This window comes from Hyperoodon ampullatus (genome assembly GCF_949752795.1).
Source record: "Hyperoodon ampullatus genome assembly, chromosome: 20".
In the NCBI taxonomy this organism is placed as follows: domain Eukaryota; kingdom Metazoa; phylum Chordata; class Mammalia; order Artiodactyla; family Ziphiidae; genus Hyperoodon; species Hyperoodon ampullatus.
Genome location: NC_136933.1, coordinates 22,664,118 through 22,686,766, shown reverse-complemented (window position 1 = coordinate 22,686,766; position 22,649 = coordinate 22,664,118). Strand labels below are relative to the sequence as shown.

Sequence of the window (22,649 nt, the reverse complement as noted above, 5' to 3'; positions counted from 1 at the left end):
TACCGACTAGCAGCATTTTATCATCTCTAAAATGTAAGCTGTATGGACAGGAACTAGTGTAAAACTGTTATGTCTACGTATTATGTAATAAAAGCTTATTAGACATCCCAGCACTTTCAAGTTTTAAGATATTTATAAGACACATACTGTAAATTGTGTATACTTTCCTAGACTCTATAAATTACATGAGTTGATAGTTACAGGGAATTAAAGATGTTCAATATTATGCCTGAAATAACTCTACAATGCATGGTTAGAGGACAGAGAAACCACAAGATTCAACACAAAACGTAAAAAGAAAAAAGGCAAGTTCTATACATTCTGTTCTTCACTCACAATGTCAGTGATGTGGTTCCCGGAGAGACATGGAGATCAGAGGGCCTGGGTCCTGGAACGAGCTGCAGCCCTATCTGCTTTTTGACCTTGGAGAGTCATTGAGTTTACTGGGCTCAAATTCCTCTTCAGAATTCCTCTGAACTTTGTGGTCAAACGTATATGTTATTAAGCTGAGCTCTGACGTTTAAGACATTCCACAGAAGTACAGGGACTTCGAAGGAGAGGAGGCAGGGAAGAGCCGAGGAGAAAAGAGCTGGAGAAACGGTGTGGAGGCAGCTGGTGTTTTCAGGCATCTGTTTTATGGTAATCCGCCCCCTACCCAGCATCCCTGAGTCTTGAAGACCTCCTGTCCTCAGCTACACTTTGAAGTGCGTAGGAATGCTGATCTGCGCAAGGATATGATACAATGTCAAGAGAGGAATTCCTTCTTCCATTTTGTAGACAGCTTTCTTCTTAGTTTGAAAAGTCACCCCTTTTCCCCCTTAGAAAAGGGCGAATTTTCTGAAGGAAGAAATTATTGTTCATTGAAAACAAAACAAACTGGCATGAGTCTGATGAGTGAATTTAGCTTTCAAGTTGCACAAAAGGCAGAGGAGAAGCTCAAAGAAAGAAAGGTGGATGTGAGTGGATTAGACACTCCATAAAAAGTCATTTTTGGAGATATCTGCTACGCTAAGAGCTGTGGATCTTCTTCATAAAGGATGAAAAATTTTCCTGCAATATCTTGGATGTGGAGGATATTTTCATGTCCAGTCACAATGTCATCTTTTGTATTAAGCACGAACATTCTGAGTAATTAGAGGGCCAAAGCACGCTCTTTGTTTGAGGTACTAATTTAATCTTTGCCTAGTGATTCTTCCAATAAACAGAGAGCATCTCTAGGTGTCAGGCAGTATTTTAAGTGCTACAGATAGAAGATATTAATAAAGTATCAGGAACATCCCAATAAAAAGGTAAAGTCCCAAGAGAGATGTATATAATAGGAAATGCCGGGAGAGGTGAAAAAAAAAACAAGAAAATGGTGTTTTCATCGTGTGACATATGCCAGCAATAATAGCAGTGAAAGCAACCTGTTACCTGGCTTGATTATGTAGACACTTTGCAGACTTCATCTAATTTAAGTCTCACAACAACTGGAGAAGTGACTTGCTCAAGCACACAGCCTGTCAGTGGCAGAGCAAGATTCTAATTCATGTTATTATTCTATGGATATTACAAAAGAACAATATTTTGTCTAATTCACCACTCTGAGGTTTAAAATTCTTTCTCAATAACAAGCAAATTAACTCATGTACCAGTATATATTTTGTAACATTCAAAGCAGATCTATTTGATGTAATTTTTTGTTGATTGCCTCTTTTTTTGTTGATTGACTCTTTTGTAAAAGCATTTTTATGTTTATCTAGAGTTATAGAGTCACGTGGAAATGACTGAATAGGGCTAGAGGTAAAGCAGTTTATTAGCATAAAAGTTTGTCCTGTATTCTTTTCTCTGCTACCCTTTCTTTAACCGCTTTATTCTCAGGATTGCTTGGTGTACTTATGACTGTTGAGCAATAAAGCGAGGGAAAAAATCCTATAATTCTGTTATTCTCTCTTGTAAAGACATCTATATGATCGCTCACCTCTGTTTATAGTAATTAATTTGTTTTAAAAATTCTCTTTTTTGTGGAGTACTGTAGGTATACAACTAAGGACAGAACTGATTCTCTGATTAATATTTTTTTAAAACTCTATTTACATACAGAAATATAAATGATGAAAATTAGGTACCATTTAATTGAAAGCAAAAGCAAACGTTTTAAATGAGTGGTGTCCCTGTTAGAAATATTGAAAGTTGACTTTTTTTCCCCAAATGACTATCATATCTTAAGTTAATATAAAATATAAGTGATTTGTATGGGAAAATACTCTTTCTATAAAAGAACAGAAGTTGTTTACTGTTAAACGTTAGGAAGGTATTTGACCAGAGGGAAGTAAATGTTTTAAGAGGTTCAATGAAAGGACATTTTAATGATTAACACTAACTGGGCTATACCAGCCAGGTTTAATGCCTTATTTAAAATTGAGAGATTTCTTCTGTTTTAGTTTTCCATTACTCTTAATATTTTAAAAACTCTCTACAAATCAGGCTACAAACCAAGCTAGAATGCCAAACTAAAGTGAGTTATTGTTTGTGTGTTTCAGTCATTTATTTCTTTATGTGTTTAGTGATTCAAACGGAGTTGATATATTTCGGAATTAATAAGGAATTATTGAGTTTTTTTCGTGCAAGGCTGGTTGGATTTTGCAATCTCCAGGGCACCTGGTCAAGGGATACGAGGGACCTGAACTCTAGCTCATGTTTCCATTGCCGAGTTTTGGAGTGAGGCTGTATCCACCTAGGTTTGGAGCAACTTTTACCAGTCTGGCTGAGTTACAAGAAGTTGTTTTTTTCCCAGTTTACATAACAGTTCATGTAGGTTAACAACAACCTTGATTCTAAGAAAAATAAAAATGGTAGGGAACTAAGCTCAGTGTCCTGAGGTGTGTGTGGGGTGTGTGTGTGCACACATGTGTGTTTAGGGGGACATGGTAGGAGGAGAGGGGCAACTTCCTACAAAAAGGAAATTTTAAATGTCTTAATGAATACACTTACTACATTACAGATACTTTTCATATTTTATTCTTTTTTTTTCAGAAGAGGACTACCAGAAGGATCTGGAAAGCAGAGTTTTGCTGTGAAAAGCAAAGATCCTTTACCTACACATTTTACAAGAAATGTACAGAAAGCCATTGATAAATATACCCGGTAAGAATTAGTCTGTTAAATGTGTCTGATTGCAGAATGAAAATGTGCCCATAGTGAGTATGGGAAACAAAGTCACTGATGGGCCATGAATTTCCACAAGTAAAAGAAGCTGTTTTAGTTTTAGCCAACTGAAATGTTGCACTGTATAAATCTTTTAAAGTCAGTGTACTGTGAAAATTAACCAATATATTTAAATAAAGAAAGAGGAAGTAGGCACAAGGTCAAGCCACTTCCCAGTATGACCTCTTCCCAGTAAATATTATTTATGTTACATTTCTTCCTACAGTGAATCCGTGTCATCATTTTCATCAAGTGGAAGCCCCATGCCCACAGAAGCTCCCAACTCCTGGTCTGGGTCTGGGACACAGAGTTCAACCACAGGCTTGTCAACCGAGAAGAGCTCCATTTACTCTTGGAGAGATGACGTATGTCTCACAAAATTTTTGATAATCGCATGGTTACAACTTATAATGATGACTTGCTTTCTTATTTTAAAAAAAACTTTTTACCAATTTTAAAAGCATTACCTAGTCCACTCATACATATACGTAAATATAAAAGCACTTACATGTCACACATGAAAACTGAAATTACAGAAACTCTAAGGAAAAATAAAAATTGCCCATAATCGCATAGTCCAGAGTCTTAGATGTTGTTAGTTTCGGTTTTTCCACCTCCCAACCCTCCCCCTCAGGTTGTTATATATGATTTCTTGTAGAATACCTATGGCTGGAGATTCAGGAGAGACTGACAATTACGACCTTGAGTAAGAGAAAAATTGGGGGAAAATAAAAGCCGTAAAGAAGAATCACCACGATTAGGGAATTTCCCCTGAATATTCTAGAATATTCTAAGCCAGATATTTTACTTCCAACGCTAGCTGGAAGAGGTTAACCGTAACCCTTTAGGGCGACTCCGCTGGGTGGGCCTTGAAGTCTGCAGCCCAGGCTCATGTTCAGATCTCTGCGATTGCGCGGTGGCCGACCTCTTATCCCCTCGAGTCCGTGAGAATTCGCGGACACAGGCTTTGGTGAGGCCCCTGTGGCTGTGGAAGAGTCCCCAGGCTAGCTCCTTGGATGTTCTAAGTCCTGCTCCTTTCTTGTTTGTGTTCTGGTTTTCATTGCCTTCTTTAAAGGCCGCTCTCGCCCGCACGGCGCGCGGGGGTCGGCTCCCAGGGATGGTTTTGTGGCAGCGATCGTGCAAGGGGCCAGAGGGAGAGGGCCGTGCTGGGGGGTAGGGGGGAGACTGAAGGGGAGCCAGCTGTGAGTCGGGCCCTTTCAGACAGGATGGGACTCTGTCACTTGGGATGAACAGCCCACACCCTCACGCCCGCGCCCTGCGGCCCTGGCTCTTTGGTCAAAAGTGTGCCGACGGGAAGACGGCTGAGGACCATTGCTTTATGAAGCAATACGGTCCAAGTTCTGGGATTCCTTTGGTACAAATTTTCAGGTAATTATCCATAGACAGTCTTATGCCTTCCATGTATAGAATTTACTCCAGCCCCTAGACAGTAAATTTTGCTTTGAATCTAAAAACATTCATTTACTTTTTGATAGGTAATATTTGCAAAAGCAACAAAATACAAAAGACCGAAAAATGAAAATAAGCCCTCTTCCACGCTCCAGCCACCCAGTCCCCTCGTAGGAGGCAAATATGCTTCTGAGTTTTCTCCTTATTTTCATTTTAAAAGGGGTAATTCAACTCCCCTGCAGTCTGGGAATCTAGTTTGTTATCAGTTGCGGGGAAGAAGTAACATGGAAAATACCGAATTTTTGCTGAGAAAATCTATGAAAAGTCTACGAAAATCAACCTAAATTGACCATTTTGCATCAGGTATGTCAGGCCGAATGCGCACTTGGTCGCTCTGAGTTGTGGGTTAGATTTCGGGTTCACCTGCCACCCCCCAACCCCCGGGGAGAACACTGAACAGGGCTTTCGCCCTGCGGCCCCCGGTACAGTGTTGGCTCTTCCAATTGTAGTTATGTTCATTTTTTCCTCACTGGCTGTGGAGGCAATAGGTCTGTTACTTCTCCATCATGGAGAATATACAGAAAGGCTGGAGGGTTTTCTCACTGACCGCTCACTGTGGCCATAGCCCAAGAACCTCTTAAGGCCACACAAGAAAAATGAATGCACTGGCCCCGCCCTAATAACCACATCTCTTGCGATGCCTAAGGTGGGTTTCTTTTTCTGTTTCCTTGATTAAAAGAAAGTGCATGGCCCTTCCTATGAAATAATTTTCCTTTTCATTAGAAAAAAAATAGTTTGTAATTTGCAGATGTACTTAGGTGTCTCAAGCCCAGCTACATGAGGGACACATGTCTGTGTACATATATCTGTGCACGTGTAAGTGCTTAGATATATGGTGTGTGTGTCTGTCCTTATCAATGTCTGTGTCAATATGTATGTTCATACCTGAAACTACATCTATGTACAATCTTGAATAGGTCTCATAACTCTAGTTATGAGAATTTCTAGTAGTAGAAATTATCTCCATTTAACAGTTAAGGAAACTGAGTCTCAAAGTGGGATGTAATTTTTCAGAAGAGGAAAAATTGGAGCCCTGGTATGTCTGGGAGGGCTCCCTCCTATATACATTTGTAAGTATCATTGATTCTGAAGCCCGTATTTACAACTTCTGGTCTTGTAACTAAATGTGCATTTCTATTTTAGGAGTTTGACAAAGCCAGTGCACAGAAGGTACAGCAGTTATTCTGGGAGGTCGAGGAAATGTTATTTGAAGGGAAAGTAAGCCCTCAGACCCAGAATCTACAGGCTGAATGCAGTGAGTGGGCAAGAAGGTCCCTCCATCTGAGGTAAGGAGGCCGTTCCTAGTAATTCTCCAGAATGGGTTTGGGAACCTCTCACTCTTGACCTGTTCAATAAATTGGGTATATTTTGAGTAAAACACTTGTCAAAATATGTATCTGGAACACACGTCAAAATATGTATCTGGAACACACGTCCTTTACTGAGAAATCACATCCTTTGCAATGGTGTCTGAGGAAATCTGGAGACATTCCAATACTCAAGTGCATTTTAATTTGTGAGAAGCAAATGTAGCTCATCCCCAGAAAGGCACTGCATGCATCACAGATGCGAGAATGGAAGGAGGGCAGGAGTTATCCTTTACCTTCACACTCACTAGTCTGTGGGCAACGTGTATCTGCCCTTGAGAGCAGTGCACAGGGCGGGGTTGGGCAGGGGAGGTGAACAGAGTGATGATTTGCTGAGTGATTGGATAGATGAATCTGGCCATCTCACCAAGGTTCCTTACGTAGGAAGGATCATCTGTTTTTTTTATATCAAAGATGAAAGATGTAGACTGAGTAAAAAGGGAAGATCTTCTTCCTTCAGTTACTCAGCCAGACCTACTTAGAGGGAAAAACATAATCCATGTCAGTTATCTGAAGTTCCTCTATATTATATCCGGGGAGAATAAATTAGAACACTCATACAAATGTTAATAGGTCTTCTGGTTACCTCAACTAAGTAACTTTTTAAAAATCTTGACTAAACAGGTTTTTATTTTTCCTCTCCAGTCCTTTGTAAGCCCCTGCCTTAGTGTGCACTAGATATTAATGATGGATGCGGACTTTTCTAGGCATCATGATGCACTTGCCTAAAATCCAGGAGCTCAGATCTGTTTCCTTCAGTGTTGTCTTACATACTTAAGATAAAAATGAAGGAGGAGGGGGTAGAAAAAAGAAAAGATGACAAGGACTGTAAGCCTAGGGTATATATTTCCATATTTTTCTGCATTATGTATATATCAGTTGACATTTATAGAGAGCTTCTGTGCCCAGCAGCACCCTAGTTGTCTGAATCTGGTTACATTATCTATCAGCCACTCCTTAGTCCTACAAGGGCACTATTATTCTACTTTGCATACAACATCGAACTGATGAAATCAGTGGCTCGGGGAGCCTGGAAACTTTGGCTCAAGTCCCTTCATCAATGGCAAGAACTGTCTGTCCTCTTCCCACAAAGCCTGTGGTTTTCCTGTGATCCCGTTACACTGCTCGTGTACTAATATCTACCTTATCACTTCATACACGCTCCTTCAGAATACCATAGGGAAGTCCATTACCCACCTTTTAAAATTGCAAAACATCTTTCCCTTTCCAGTCAAAAATATTAGTTTCCGTTTTCTTCACTTGCAGAGTATTAGGAAGACAGCTCATCCTGCCCACTGATGACGGGGTCCGGCATTTCCAGGGCAGCAAACCTGCTTCTGCCGTCCACAGACCCGTCTCTGACGACTGTGAACCCGGCAGCAACACCAGAGAGTATGTTGCTAGAAGTTACTTTTGAAAAGTATTTTAAATTGCATTTTAGTTATACTTTTTCGTGTCTGTCTGAGCCATGAGCCTTGGCCCCAACAACTTGGAGGTTTAGATTTCAATGAAGGGCAGGTACAGAGCATTTCTTTTTACCCAAGTTGCTTCTGATGTGCAGTTGATGATGGTGATGGTATGTGTGTGTGTGTGTGTTTAATACAAATGTCAAGGGAGCTAACTTTTAAACTGTTTCAAAGACTCTGAAAGGCAGCCAGGATGCAAAATCAAAAACTGCTTTATTGTGATGGATCCTAAGCCACAGGGCAGTAGCAGAATAAATAAAGCTCTATTCCGTTTTCTTTTGCTCACTAACAGATTTTGGTAAATCCCTCTATGCCTTTCACACATGACTGTGCCATGATATCCCTTCATTACAGCAAAGAGGATACAAACGTGTAGAATAATTTATAAATTTATTTATTTATTTATTTTTGGCTGTGTTGGGTCTTCACTTCTGTGCGAGGGCTTTCTCCAGTTGCGGCGAGTGGCGTCCACTCTTCATCGCGGTGCGCGGGCCTCTCACTGTCGCGGCCTCTCCCGTTGCGGAGCACAGGCTCCAGACGCACAGGCTCAGTAGTTGTGACTCACGGGCCTAGCCACTCCGTGGCGTGTGGGATCCTCCCAGACCGGGGCACGAACCCGTGTCCCCTGCACTGGCAGGCGGATTCTTAACCACTGTGCCACCAGGGAAGCCCCTAGAATAATTTAGACTTTTAAGAAGCCCTTAAAAATTTGGATGATGTCTGAGCCAAAATGTTGCTTTTAAGTGTATGACTTTTGTCAAATGTAATGTTTAGTGATTTTTAAAATTCGGGACTCTGTGGCTTTATGGATAATTTAAAGACCCACCATGATCATGTAGACATCATATTGCTGACGTTCTGCAAACCCTCACAGAGAATCTGATTTTCCCCATAGGCTGTGCATCTCCGGCTCTCAAATAGTCCCGGCCGCACTCTCAGCCCTCACCCTGCCAGGTCCTGTTGGCACAGGGGTTGCGGACCTCACGGCATGTTCATCCCTGGAAGAAGAGGTTTATGATGTGGATGGAAAGATTGAAGAGTATTTTGCTTTTGACAGAAAAGAAGAGTAAATAGAATTTTATTTGATATTGACTTAGTACAATAATATTTATTGGGCATGTATTTTGATTATATGCTCATTTAGTCTTTTGTGCATTTTTCACTTATCCAAAAGATTTTCCATCCGAGAGTAACATGCTCCCCAAAGCTTTTAGATTCCTGGCAGGATGTGGATATGCTAGAGCAGCGTTTCCCTTTCTTACTGACAACATGGCTCAGACAGAAAACAAGAATTGTGTTCAGCATGTTGTCAAAAGTGGAAAGGCAACTAGCGGCCTTTGTCCCCCGGGGCTCCAGGTGCGCTATACCTGGCCACCCAGGGGGGCAAAGGGGAAAGTCCAGTGTTTGCACCAAATGCCTATTTGGTTCTTAGACAAAAGCTATCAGTATTGCATAATAAGCATTTGCCTCCTGATTGAAAGCTGATACATTAAAAAATAGCAAAGGGCTGTTTAAAAAAGAATGTTGGGTTTATTTATATATATACGATGTATATATATGTGTGCATGTTGGATAGATAGATAGGTGGCATTATTTGAACTTCAACCTTTGACACTTTAGTAATGAGAGTGGGTTTTGTCCTTAGTGACGAGGACTGTCTTGAACAAAACCCAGCTCATCACCACAGGACGTGGCATAAGCATGGACTTCCTCCCGTATCCCCGCATGACTGTGTCAGAGACGCGGTGGCTGCAGAAGTGTTTGATCACGTCTGGACAACTGTGGTGGAAATACTGGAAAAGCTGATTAGAAAAAACTGGGAAGTTACACTCACAGGTACTTAATTTGTAGAAGTTGACCTAATGAAGAGAAAAAATAACTCCTGTTCCAAAGCTTTCTGGCCCACCAGTTTGGCCAAATCTAGGACCTGACAGGGGTGAGAAGGGAAGTTGGGCTTTCTGCCTTTATTCACAAGTGAGCTTTAATCACTTCAAAAGGGACATTCTTGTTTTTTGAGCTATAAAAATAAGGTAGAGGCATTCTTGAAAAAAACACAGAAATACACAAGAAAAGCTACAAGTCACTTTTTAAATTCTGGCTTAAAAAATTACCTAACTAATCTCTAATAATGGGATGTTGTTTTTTAATTATAGACGACATTATTTATAAAATAAAATGTAAACAAAGCTAATTTATTAATCACTTCATCTACCTGTATAAAATGTTCTCTGAACTACTTGAAACTGAGCAGAAACAAATTATGGAAATGTCAGTGGTGGACAGTAGTGACTAGTATTAACCAATTTGTATAATAGGGAAATAATCATTAAATATTAATAATTAGATTTTACGGATTAATTGGGATATTATAAAATACCAAGAATCCTTCTTGCCCCAGTGTATAATCCCGAGTTTTCTATGTACCACTGAAATGATAGTCATTTCATTAGATGCTCTTGGAAAAGTGTCAGCCCATTGCTCTGTGGGGTCTGTCCTCTCTATAGTAAGGTTCAGCGGCCACAGCAGACTCATGCTATCTCAAGAACAAATATTCTCTTTGAAAAGGGGATTTTAAGTACATGTATTTGCTAGTATTTTTCTTAATAATATTGATTTTTCTTTGGCACAGAAGGAAAAAAACAGAAAGAAAAATTGAAAGTAGCTGAGAATAAATCTCCACCTATGGTCATTTCCTGTATTAATACTGATGTGTCCAGTGTTCCCCCGTCCAGAAGTTCTGAAACTCGAAGTGTATCCCTGGCTTCTCATCTTAACCCACCTCAGGTAGATGCTTTTCCACTCTCTCTCTCTTTCCTTCAATCTTTATATCTCTGGCCTCAGTTTGTCAAGAGTGCCATTCTATTAAATTCTATTAAGATATTTGGGTCTGTTGGCCAATAAGACTAAAATTTAAAAATAATTATTTCATGGAGTTGAATAGAATCGCCAGATTCTTTGATAGAGTAGGGACACTGAGATTTGAGACTTTCCACCTGCTTTGAACTGTAGAGCTGTTTCTATATTTTTGAAGAAAAAAAATGCTTTCCCCCAATAGTTCTAGCCAATTTGAAGGTTACAGATGTTCTCCTGTCCTCCCACCAAAGTGATAAAAGACTCAATCAATGAGTATACATTGGGTTCATTCAACATTAATTGAGTTTGTATTAAGTGAACTGTATTAGGTGTTTTAAGGAGATGTAGAGATGAACACAGCATATTCCCTGACCTAGTAAAGTGAAGAGTATGATACAGGTCAGATGCAAAGTCTTCTGTGAGCGTTGTACAAAAAAGAGTTGTAGGAGAAGCAGGGAGAAAATTACTTATTCTGCCTGGAGTGAAGCTTTATCTTTTTTGGTTGGAGGTAAAATTTGAACAGAAACATGAAGAAATGAGTAAGCTTTCCTGGATAGGAATTCTGAGTGGGTCAATTCAGACCCACATGGAGGAGTGAGGGAGGGGAACAGTGATTGGACTGAGGCTTAGAGGATGGGATACTGGGACAGGCAGAGTCACTGTGGCAAGACCAGGGAGTTTGGAATCAAGAGACCTATGAGGGGAATTATCTTGGACATGTTGTTTAACTTCTCTAAACTTCAGTTTCTTTTTCTATAGAACGAGGGTAATAATATGTTGTGCAACAGATTGTTGTGAGGATAAAGTCATATAAATATGTGAGAGCTCCTAAGACAGGTATATATTGGGAACTCAATAAATTTTTCTTGAATTGTGTCCCTATTCAAAGATCTAGTGGAGGGGCTTTCCTGGTGGCACAGTGGTTAAGAATCCGCCTGCCAATGCAGGGGACACAGGTTCGAGCCCTGGTCCAGGAGGATCCCACACACCATGGAGCAACTAAGCCCGTGTGCCACAACTATTGAGCCTGTGCTCTAGAGCTCACGAGCCACAACTACTGAAGCCCATGCTCCTAGAGCCTGTGCTCCACAAAAAGAGAAGCCACCACAATGAGAAGCCCATGCACCACAACAAAGAATAGCCCCCCTTGCTGCAACTAGAGAAAGCCCATGCGCAGCAACGAATACCCAACGCAGGCAAACATAAAATAAATAAATAAAATAATTAAAAAGAAAAAAAATGATCTAGTGGAAGGTGAGGCTGGAAAGGATGAGCTTGCTTATGGGAGACCTTCAGGAGTGCTAAGGAGTTTGGACTTTATGTTTGCACAGCCCGTCTGCTGTGGGGAAGCAGAAAAAAGATAAGACAGGATTCCTGGTCCGTACAAGTTAGTTGGAGGGAGTCAAGCCATACCAAATACTACTACTACTACTACTACTACTACTACTACTACTACTACTACTACTACTACTACTACACACACACACACACACACACACACAGAGAGGCAACCTAGAAGATATGTTTAGAGTGGATGAGAGTTTGAGCTCTGGATACAGACTACAACTCTGGAGTCCAGTGTCACAAGCTATTGACTCTGTGATCTTGAATCTGCCCCTTTCTTTCAAAGCCTGTTCCATTATCTACGGGATCTATGAAATAGGAAGCCATGCGAATTAAAGGAGATAAGACATTTAGTACCGTGTGTGGCATAGAGCAGACTAAGTGTTAGCTTTGATTATTATAATCAGACACTAATTATAAATCATATCATATTTTATTATATATTGTAATTAGATGTCTTTTAGCTCATTAATGCTGTGGAGCTCAGAGGGAAAATAGCATACCCTCACAAAGTAGAGTAATACATGAACTAAATCCTAAATGACAGGCAAGATTTATTCAGCTGAAAAAGAAAAGGGAGGATGACAAGGCAGAGACAAAAATATGCACCCAGCATAGGAGCAATAGGGCCCGAGGTTCATGGAGCAGTGGATTAAAACAGAAATATCTAATCGGATTGTTTTACCCTCTAGTTTAAGGGCTTTACAATTAGTCTTTGTTCATGCTGTTCAAAAGAAACTTCTGGAATTGCTACCAGTTTAATGAACTTTTTGGTCTCTTTAAACTGCTCTGACAAGCTCAACAGTATTGCCCACTTTTCATATTAAAATATGAAGTATGAATCGCATATAAAGGAACAGTTGATGACAACCTAGAAGAGAACATTTAACTATCAGGCAATATAAATACACTTGAGAAATACAGAGATTTTAAAATCTAAGGATTTATTTTAACAGATATTTTGTTGTGTTTACAGTTTTTTATGGTTTTTTAAAATGCTTTTTACGGCTATTTTGTTGTTTGCATTTGGATAAAAGTTAAAAGAAAGTGAATGGGCGACAAAGTTTAAAAGTAAAATACTAGTAGAGTTTATTTTGAAATAGTCAAAGCATTTTAGTGATAGTCACAATAGGTCTTAATTTATTCCTCTAACATTTACTTTTATATATATTCAATATGAGGAAAATGTGATTAGGGGTGACACATTTTTCTCGAACTGTAATTCTAGTTTCAGAAATCCTGTTTGCCTGAAGCTATATATTATATTAAATCCTAGTTGGTCATATTATGGGATGGAATGGGAAATTAATAATTATTTAGCCCTTACTTCATGCTTTCACCAAGGTTGTCGAATTGAATTCTCCTATGAAGTAGGAATCATTATCCCCAGAGTAAAGACTAGGAAGTTAAAAATCTTTCCAAGATGACCAAGCAGGGGGCATTGAGAACTGGGATTCAAATGCAAGCCTTTCAGACTCTGGTCTCGGGTTTTCCCAGGCTCTGGAGCTGGTCCAGGAAGCTCACTGGGGTGAGCTGTGAAGGGCTGGGTTGGAGGAGAGGTGCCAGGCAAGCTGACCCGTGGGAGCTAGGACACCTTTTCTTTTCTTCTCCAGACTGTCTACCCTCTTCACCCTGGTGAAGGTGAATACACAGCTTTTGGGAGCTCAGAGCATGGAGGAGAATGAGGCCTGGCTTGTTTCCTCCTGGCCCTTCTACCGGGTCACAGTGGGTTGGTGGCATTTCTCCATCAGCTACCCTGTCCAGATTCCAGAAACCTCTCCCTCACTTCTTGCTGCTCTGAGCCTAGGTGTGGTAATGTGTCCCTACTGTTAACAAGCCTTGGGGAATTGGTCATTCCTTATTCATTTCTCTTCACACGTCTTTAAAAAGTATAGTCCCTTTATTAAATGCACCTCAAATTAGCCAGTTTGAGGCTGCCCTGTGTTTCCTGTGGGTTCCTGACAGGCATCCGTAATTGCAATGGCTCTGGATGCTTTTTAATTTTTATTGTTTTCACTTTCCTCAGATTCATCACTTCTCCAATAATTTTTATAGTGACTTGAATGGTGTGATGACAATTCAAGCAAAACCACTTCAGCAGAGACCTACCTATTTTGCAAATAGAACACAGTACGTATAAAAAATAATCACCCAGCCTCTTCCCTGCGCTGGACACACTCGACCACTAAAGACCACAGAGGACGAGATGATAAGAATTGCATTTAATCCCATGCTCCAGGTGTGTCTGAGCACATACAGCCAATGTGTAAGAGTGAAAACAGCCTGTTCTAATGACAACCACAAAACAATTCCTGTTAGGTTAGGGCCGATAAGAAAAGGGGACTGTAGCTGTGAATTCTTAACCTTGTGGGCTACATGGTTTGATTACAAACAATGAGAGACTTAAAACAGTGAGATCTTTCCCCCCCGTCGATGATCCTTCACTGAAATTAAAATGGAACTGGAAATGCTGGTCTGTCCATTCATTCAACAAATAGGACTAAGTTCTATGTGCCAGGCTGTGTTCTAGACAAAGTCTAGTGATGAGCAAATGCGTACAGCTTACATCTGAGTAATGAACTTGACTTCCCTCCCCCAGGAGTGAGCAAGAGGACAAATCACTGGGTGTAGGGGCCGGTGCCCTTTCCTCGGCCCAGCACCGTCTGGCACGGATCTTGGATGCTCGCGGACTACAGACTTCTGCAAAGAAAACACTGGCATACAGGAGGCTGCCTTCTCTTACCTCAGAATCACAGAGAATAAAAATCCCCAGTGTGTACAGTGATGAAGTTCTTAGGGGAACAAAACTGTAAGTCTTGTTTCTCTGGTGGTAAAACAAAGGTCACGGAGGACAGAGATGCTTGTCAATTAGGGTTTATGGTTTATTCTGGACAAAGCATCCCCTGTCAAATCTTATGTGGACAGTTTTCTAAGTAGCTCATTATTTGGATATTTAACATGAATTTGTTCCAGTAGTATACTTAGCTAGATACTAGAATATAAAGTCAGGCCATGTACCTACAGCACAGGCAGCTAAGCGCAATGAAACTCTTGATGGAGAGGGTCTTAGATGGGTTTCAATGGCTGAGTCTGTAAAACTAATCATTAGCTAATGCTTTTATATATACATAATTAATACTTTCATTGTGAGGTGTAAAAACTGATGTACATAAGATGCTGTTAAAATAACAGGGACATATACCCATTAGTTTTTATTTATCTTGAAGGGCGAGTTTCATTCTGTATAGGGAATTTCAGAAAAGCTTTTGACCTTAGGGATCAACATCAAATCATTGCCTTATTAGAAAGGAATTTGTCTCTTCCTTTATTGTAGAATTACGAAGGAGCTTTCCAGTTTTCTCACTCACTCAAGTGTGAGGCAGTACTTATGTTAACAACAGCCAGTGTTTGTTGACTGCTTTCACGTTCCCAGCACTAGCTAAATGGATCACATTTATTATCTTATTTGTGACCTACCACAAACCTTTGAGTTGGGACTCCCATTATCCCAAATCTAAGATGAGGAAACAGAGGCTGAAAGAAGTTGAATAAGTGGCCAAAGATCACCCCACGAGGGAGGGGCAGAGCTGGGACTCCCTCACAGTGCTGCCTGGCTTTGGAGACCAGCTCCTGGACCGCTGGGCCACCAGGCTTCCTGCAGCACGGGAGGCAGTTATTACAGGGATCGCATCTAGGTCCCCCTGCGGTGGGGGGGATGCGTAAGCAGCTGCCTGTGCTTAACGAGTGGCTGGACTCTTTCAAGATGCATTCCACAGCACCCTTTACAGCTTTATAATAAGTCAGCGTTTCTTTCACTAGTCGGAAGTGCTCTTTCCAGCTTTGAGTCTGCTCTGTTAATTCTTTCAAGATCTCACTCCCTCCTCCATGTCACTTTGGCCACCTGGGACCCTCTTCGTCATCCTCTGCCGTGTCAATAGCACATTACTGGCTTTCTCCTCTTCCTCCCAGCCCACCCGGGCTCCACTGTCAGGCTTTCATCAAAAACCTTTTCTATTTTTTATTGAAATAAATTCAGACACCTCCAACTGTACATTCCCTTCCTGTCTTGTCCTGGCCTCTCCCTATTTGTAGATCCATGTCTTTCAACGTTTTTAAAATTATTGCCATGCTAAGAAGCCCTTTTAGAGTATCTTTCCTAATTCCTCCCCCATCTGTGAAAGCTTAATATAGTGTAGAGTTTTGTACTATTTTTTTTTTTTTTTTTTTTTTTGCGGTACGCGGGCCTCTTACTGCTGTGGCCTCTCCCGTTGCGGAGCACAGGCTCCGGACGCACAGGCTCAGCGACCATGGCTCACGGGCCCAGCTGCTCCGCGGCACGTGGGATCCTCCCGGACTGGGGCACGAACCTGCGTCCCCTGCATCGGTAGGCAGACTCTCAACCACTGTGCCACCAGGGAAGCCCTGTACTATTTTTAATATCTGTGTTTTATACATAAAAAGAGTAAGATTTTTGTTGTCCCACCAAGAGCCAACATTTGCCCTTTGGGGGCAACATCACATCTTTGATTATGGCACCTGCTTTCTGTTACTTCTCATCATTCACCTTGCTTCTGGTCAGCATTATCTCCTCTCTGACCCACAAACATACCAGCTATGCATAGTCTTACTTCTGTGATTTTATTCATGCTCTTTCCTTTTGATTAAAATACCATTTTTTTCTAATTATCAAAGTACTACAAGTTCACTGTGGACCAGTAGGACAGTACCAAAAATGTAAGTAGAAATCAAAGATCCCCTGTATGCTCAACACACAGAAATATAAAAATGACAACTGTTGGTAAATTTACTACTAGTTTTGTCTATGATTAAATTTCTTCTTTTCTTTCCTTTCCATTATCGTTTTTCTAATGCTAACATTATCTTACTATTTTATAATGTAGCTCTTTTTCATATACTTTTCACTTAACATTATTCATATTTTCCATGTTATCAGACATTTTTGAAAGCATGATTTTAATGACTAAAATATAATTATGTGGGTATATAATAATTTACTATGTTGCCCTATTACTGAAAATTTTCATTTCTTCTATGTTTTCACTATTATATTGTACAGTGAACATTATCTTACATAAATTTTAGTAAGGATGTCTTTAAACTGTTCCCTAGAAGTAAAGCTACCAGGTCAAAGGTTATGGATATTTTTAAGGCTCTTGAAATATTTTTCCAAAGTTCTTCTAAGAATGGTTCTACCAATTTATAGACCCACTAGCAATTCACAAGACTCTTTCCTTGCAGCCTGTAAACTTTAGTTAGTATGTATATTTTAAAACTTGATGAGTCAAAAATGGTCATATTTTAATTTTCATGAGTTTATTATATATAAATAAATGAATTAGAATCTGTTTCTAGAATATCCATCTCTATTCTTGTGCACAAATTAGACAGTTTAATTTTTCAGTGTTAATATGTGGTAGGGAAGGTCTTTTATCATCATTACTCTTCCTTTGTTGAAATTACCCATGTTGACAAATAAATTTTACAATCTGGTTGTCAAATTTTAAAAAAGTATCACATTGGACCTCATAGCATTATGTCTATTAAAAATGTAGGAATAATCGACATTTTCACAAAACTTAGTTTTCCCATCAGAGAACATATTTTGCCTTTTATGACCTTACATAGATTTTTGTGGTTTTCCTCGTCTAGGCCCTGCACATCGAGAATTAATTTTATCCTTCATTGATTGCTCTATTCCCTAAATTTCTACAGTGCTTGCATTCAGAACCAGACACCGTAGCACTATATTATATCAACTGCATTGCATTGTAATCTAATTACTTGATTTGTTTTCAGTACTTTGTAATCTTCTTAAGGAGAGGAACTAGATCTTCAAAACCTTCCGTGTTCTGCGCAGGGGCTGGCATAGCTGAGCACTCAGTGAATACAGGCTCACAGTCCTCACTAAACACAGAGGTGACTGGGGCTGGGACTCAGTCCCTGCCCATCTTCCAGAAACTCAGCTCATCCTACTTGGTGTTTCCTTTGGGAGGCAGGTTGTGATTAATAGCTCCGCGGTAAGGTCTGTCCGTCTCTGTACCTGGGTGCTCAGGTCATGTTGTTGTGTTTACAGGCAAACTGGCGTGGACCGCACGGCCTCCCCACCAGTTCAGACCTCAAGGAGCAGGTTGCCACCAATAGGCTCAGAGACTGGGGAGCAGAATATGGCAGTTCCCAGATCGCGTCCTGTTTCTGTAAGTCAGATTTCTTAATATTTAAGTGCACCATTTACATTGTTTGTTGGAAAACAAACAAACATAATTTGGACACTTCCACATGAACACGGTAGCATAAAATGTCTCCATGATCTGTTTCTTGAAAGTAACTGGCTTGTGAGAATTTATAGGAGGTGGGAGGATTAATTCAATATTTTGTGAAATAAAAACACGGCCCGAACTAAATCAGAAAGTCCAGGTGTCAAGGCAATATCTGATGGTCAGGATGGTGTAGTGAAGAAAATAGCATGAAGGTTACGTCAGGGGACAGGCAGCTCTGTGCTTGAATCCTGCCACACAAACTCTTTATATGATTTGCTTCCAATTAACCTCCCTGAGCCTTGATTTTCTCACTTTTAAAAGGGCAATAATGATTCCTACCTCAAAGAATTGTTATAAGGATTTAAATGAATTTATAGATGTTAAATAATGCCTGGCATAGATTAAGAACACAGTAACATACCCTGCCATTTTTCCTAGCTCTCATTTTTACAGTTAATCTTTGCCATGTTCACTGGAATGTAGGCGCAATGTCTTCTTCAGGCAAGCTCAACTCAGCCAAGCAACCACAGAAACTCTGGGGAAGGTATGCTGCTGGTAGAAAGCCTAACCAGATTTCCCCCAGATTTATAATGACTGCTCACTTCACTCCAATACAAGTAACTTGTGTCTATTTTATAAAACACAGAAGACCCCCAAGTGTGAGAACATAAAGCCTAGAGAGAGAAAAACCAGCAGAGGCAGGGCTTTCTCTCGCATTCCTTCTGCCTCCTTGAATATAACAGTAAAACTCATTCTCAGAAGGCAAGAGTTGCAGAGCTTTAACATTTAACTTTAGAATATTGTGGCTTAGAGTGGAATCCTAAAAGCAGTCAAATATCACATTAAAAAAAGTCAGATGCTTCACAAATGCAGAATAACATTTCTGTCATAGTTTAATGTTAAGAATTTTATGCGGTTAAGGTTTTTAATCCATATTTACTTATTAAGGCCCTACCTTAACTTTACCAGGTTAAAAACTACAATTACATAATTAAATTGATAGGTGTGTTTAGTGGACCTTATACTTAGCAATATCTAAATAAAAGTTTTCAAATAAGCAAGAGAATGAATGATAAACGAGCGGCTGATTGAAGCATATATAGATTTTCTTTTGTCTTTTTAAGGATTGCATTTATTTTAAACAAGAGCATATCATCCTTCATTTAGTTCAGAGGAAGGCATCCACAAAACCATGTGCTGAGCACAGTACCTGTCCGTGTAGAAAGATCACCCCTTCAAGAAAGATCTCTGGCGGCGGAACAGTTTTCAAGCCCAGCACAACCCAGACATTTCGGGTCAGTTCTCTGTTAACCATAACTTTCATTTTTAAAAGTATTTGAAACAATAAAACTCATCCCTCATTTTATCTTTCTTCTAACAGTCAGATACGCCTCGAAAAGGTTCATTGACACTGAGGGAATTTGCTGGTCACACATGGACAGGTCAAGGTTTTTTGACAGGTCAGTGTTTTCCATATACAAATAAAATGATGTAATATGTGAAGTTTCAAGTTTTGGGAAGAGAAATTGGAGGTTATCAACCTTGAGAGGACAATTTTGACCAAGAGTTTGTCATCTATGGCTATATCTCAGGAATCTCCATAAAGAGCGAAACTGCAAAGACAAGCACTTCTCTGCTGTTAGTTAAAAAACAAAAAGTAACTGAGTAAATCTGAAGATCGAAGTGGTTTTGGTAAACGATTCATGAATCAATTGGGCAGCATCTCATATGGCAAACAGAGATATTCTGAGGAGTTGCAGGGCATGGAAGGCTTTTATAAAAGGAAGGCAGGACAAGGAAAGGAGATCATCAGCAAGGAAAAAGAAAGTTCATTGGAGGAAAGTAAAAGTTCAAGTGATGATTGCTTGTCTTTGGCTGAGCTGCCGGGTTTTCCATTGGCTGGGCTTGTTGCTGGGCAAGAAGGAAGTCTTCCTTCCTCCTGCTGGGGCAGGAATGTAGCTGCGCTTCCTGTTTGGGAGAGCAAGGTAGTCTTCCTGTTGGGGTCAGTCAGTTACTGATGTCTTCCTGGTGGGGTAATTAAAGGTGAGTGGTGGGTAGGGCATGAGAGCTCCCACTACTGGCCTTCCGACCCCAACTTCGGCTGAGGTTTCCTTTTATTAATTTGCACAATCTTAAAGGAGAAAATCCCCAAAGTTTCCTCATAATTTAGAGCCTCACCCTCATAAAAAAGAAAATGCTGTCTTGAGTCTTATGAGAAATCAATGTCTCTCTCTGCTGTAGAGTTTCCATGCTTTTCTTCTGAATGAAACTCTGTTTTTAGATTCTCTTTGAAGATCTCATTATAAAAATGCTTCACAAAATTAATACAAATCTTCTAGTTATTTTATGATGTAGAGTTTTACAGATGAATACTTATTCTCAGGTAGTATGCCATTTAAAGAATGAAGTTTCTAGACTGAATTCAGGCCTATGATGTTTTAATTTTCAAAACCGTTACCAACATTTTTGTTCAAGGAGGCAATGTAGCATCGTCATGAGGTGTGCCACTCTGGAATCAAATGCCTTGTTTCCATCCTGACTCGAGCACCTACTAGCTGAGCACTTTAGAAGAGCCTCAACTGCTCCGGGCCTCAGTTCTTTTATAACAGACTAGATGGAGAAAACAATTATTGGAAAAATGTATGGAAAGGACCTAGCTAGATGCCAAGCATACGCTGTTTGCTCAAAAAATATGAATCATGTGTATTATAGATAATCTCAAATGTAGAGGATAATTTGTTGTTTTAAGGGAAATAATATAACTTTAAAATAAATCTAGTATAATTCAAGCACTGGGACAACTCAGGTTTATCACTGTTTATGTCAGCCCTTCTATAGTTCTATAGCATAGTGATGTCAAAATTTCTTTATTCTTTTGAGATTTTTCTCCTATGCTCATAGCTCTAAGCTGCTGTGTCTTTTTGTTGCCTTTTGCCTTGTGCATTCCCCAGGAGTATTCTTTGTCATTTTCAATGACAATAGTTCTTTCTCTAAAAGGCAGCCATGGTATGTGAGAGAACAGTGATGGTTGATAAATACGATTCTGCGGATGGCCAGTAGACAGTGGCTAAGGAGTTTCGGAGATGTTGACTGCAGCGTGCTAAGTGGAGATGCCGAATAGTTTGTTGGGCACACAGTAGTAGAAGTTAGGAGAGGAAACTGGGCTCTGAATTTGTTTAAAATCTGCACTCTTAATTTTTCACCAAATACTAAGTCACTGTATTCTCTTATCAATAACTTTGTGAGAACTATCATTATTGCTGGTTGGAGGCCTTTTTCATGTCTATAGAAGCGATTGAGGGTACATAAGAGAGATGTTCCTGTATTTCTAAAGATTTATTTTCTTCTTCTCTGACAAACAGGCTTGTGGTCTCTTGCTTACCTTTGCTTCCAGGTCCAAAAGCGCAGGGGCTATTAACTTATCAACATTATTTCTGTAGCAGAAAAAAAAAAAAGAAAAGAAAGGAGAAGCTGAGGGACCAACAGTGGGAAGGACTTCTTAAGGTAGCTGACAGAGTTCTCTGGGGGAACTCATGGCCAGGACCAAGGCCAGTGGAGGGGAAGCACCCCTCTTTCTTCTCAGCACCCAGAATGGCAGTTTTTCCAGATGACTATTTCCTGATTTGTGTACAAGGGACATTTTTTTTTTTTTTCGTTTTAAAAAATATCATCTGCATGGAACATATAACACGATCCTTTTGGGACCTGGGATTTGTAACATTTTAATGAGAATTTTGCTTGGTGTTTCAGGTTCACAATTTCCACCTAAATCTTTTCAGAGGACAACTTTGACTTTCAGAAAGAGATTCCAGGTGGCGTCTTGATGTGACTTCACCAGGACTACACACCTGCTGGAGCATTCAAAGCCTCAGTACACCATTTATCACTTGAAAAATAGAAGAAGTATTGTTATTTATCTGTCTGACAGTCTGAGGTGTTAGACTACCTGAGAGAAATGCAAACAAATAAACAACTTAATTTTGAACACTTTGTGCTGTAAAGAGAATACAAGTCAAACTCACCAACCTTCTTCATTATCGGAAGCATTCCAGTAAAGGTTCTTTTCTTTAGGCTTTGCTCAGAAGAATCTAATACGTGTTTATAATTCATCCTTTTATTAATTATACACAGACACACACATGCTTATACTTTCATATATTAAGTAGTGTGTATTCACACACTACTTAATATATGAAAGTATATTATCTAGGAATATGCCATCTTATCTAGGAGTATGTAACTTTATGTCTTGACATTTTTTGTCTCATTCTATTATTAATTCCATCAAAGTCCTAGTCACTAATAGATATTACTCCCTCCTTTAGAGCATAGCAAAGTCATCTTTGGTACAATATGACAGGTTGACTAATGTTCAGATTGTTCTAGTCATTGTGCTGACTTTCTTATACCTTTTTTAAAAAGCACTTTAGTCATGAACCTCTTTGAGGAATGTCAGTGGCTGTCTTAAGCCAATTTTGTTGTACTAGTTTTCATGCTCAAATTCAGGCAGTCTATTTAAAATATAATAAAATAAAATATAAATGAATATAAATGTAGTTATAATATATTGCATATGTGCTCATCCACTGGAGGGAAGGCTTTGCAGCAGCATCTTCCTTATTTCATTATAATCTGATCTCTGCTCAAATGTCACCTCTGCAAAAAGCCTCCCCCCACCGGATCCC

General features: G+C 39.8%; 1 protein-coding gene across 1 annotated transcript in view; it reads left to right on the top strand.

The window, feature by feature from the left end:
- FAM149A (family with sequence similarity 149 member A) overlaps positions 1–21,942 on the top strand; it is a gene marked incomplete at its 5' end in the record, with an annotated part of 29,072 nt that extends 7,130 nt beyond the window's left edge. Inside the window, 14 exons of the mRNA XM_079726606.1 lie at positions 3,016–3,126; positions 3,413–3,551; positions 5,800–5,942; positions 7,290–7,415; positions 8,385–8,555; positions 9,135–9,325; positions 10,119–10,273; positions 13,713–13,816; positions 14,286–14,495; positions 17,781–17,901; positions 18,448–18,508; positions 19,132–19,259; positions 19,346–19,424; positions 21,715–21,942. Of these exons, the coding sequence (XP_079582732.1) occupies positions 3,016–3,126; positions 3,413–3,551; positions 5,800–5,942; positions 7,290–7,415; positions 8,385–8,555; positions 9,135–9,325; positions 10,119–10,273; positions 13,713–13,816; positions 14,286–14,495; positions 17,781–17,901; positions 18,448–18,508; positions 19,132–19,259; positions 19,346–19,424; positions 21,715–21,788 (1,813 nt within the window). The 3' untranslated portion in view covers positions 21,789–21,942. The remainder of the gene's footprint in view (positions 1–3,015; positions 3,127–3,412; positions 3,552–5,799; positions 5,943–7,289; positions 7,416–8,384; positions 8,556–9,134; positions 9,326–10,118; positions 10,274–13,712; positions 13,817–14,285; positions 14,496–17,780; positions 17,902–18,447; positions 18,509–19,131; positions 19,260–19,345; positions 19,425–21,714) is intronic.
- Between the last annotated feature and the right edge of the window lie 707 nt (positions 21,943–22,649).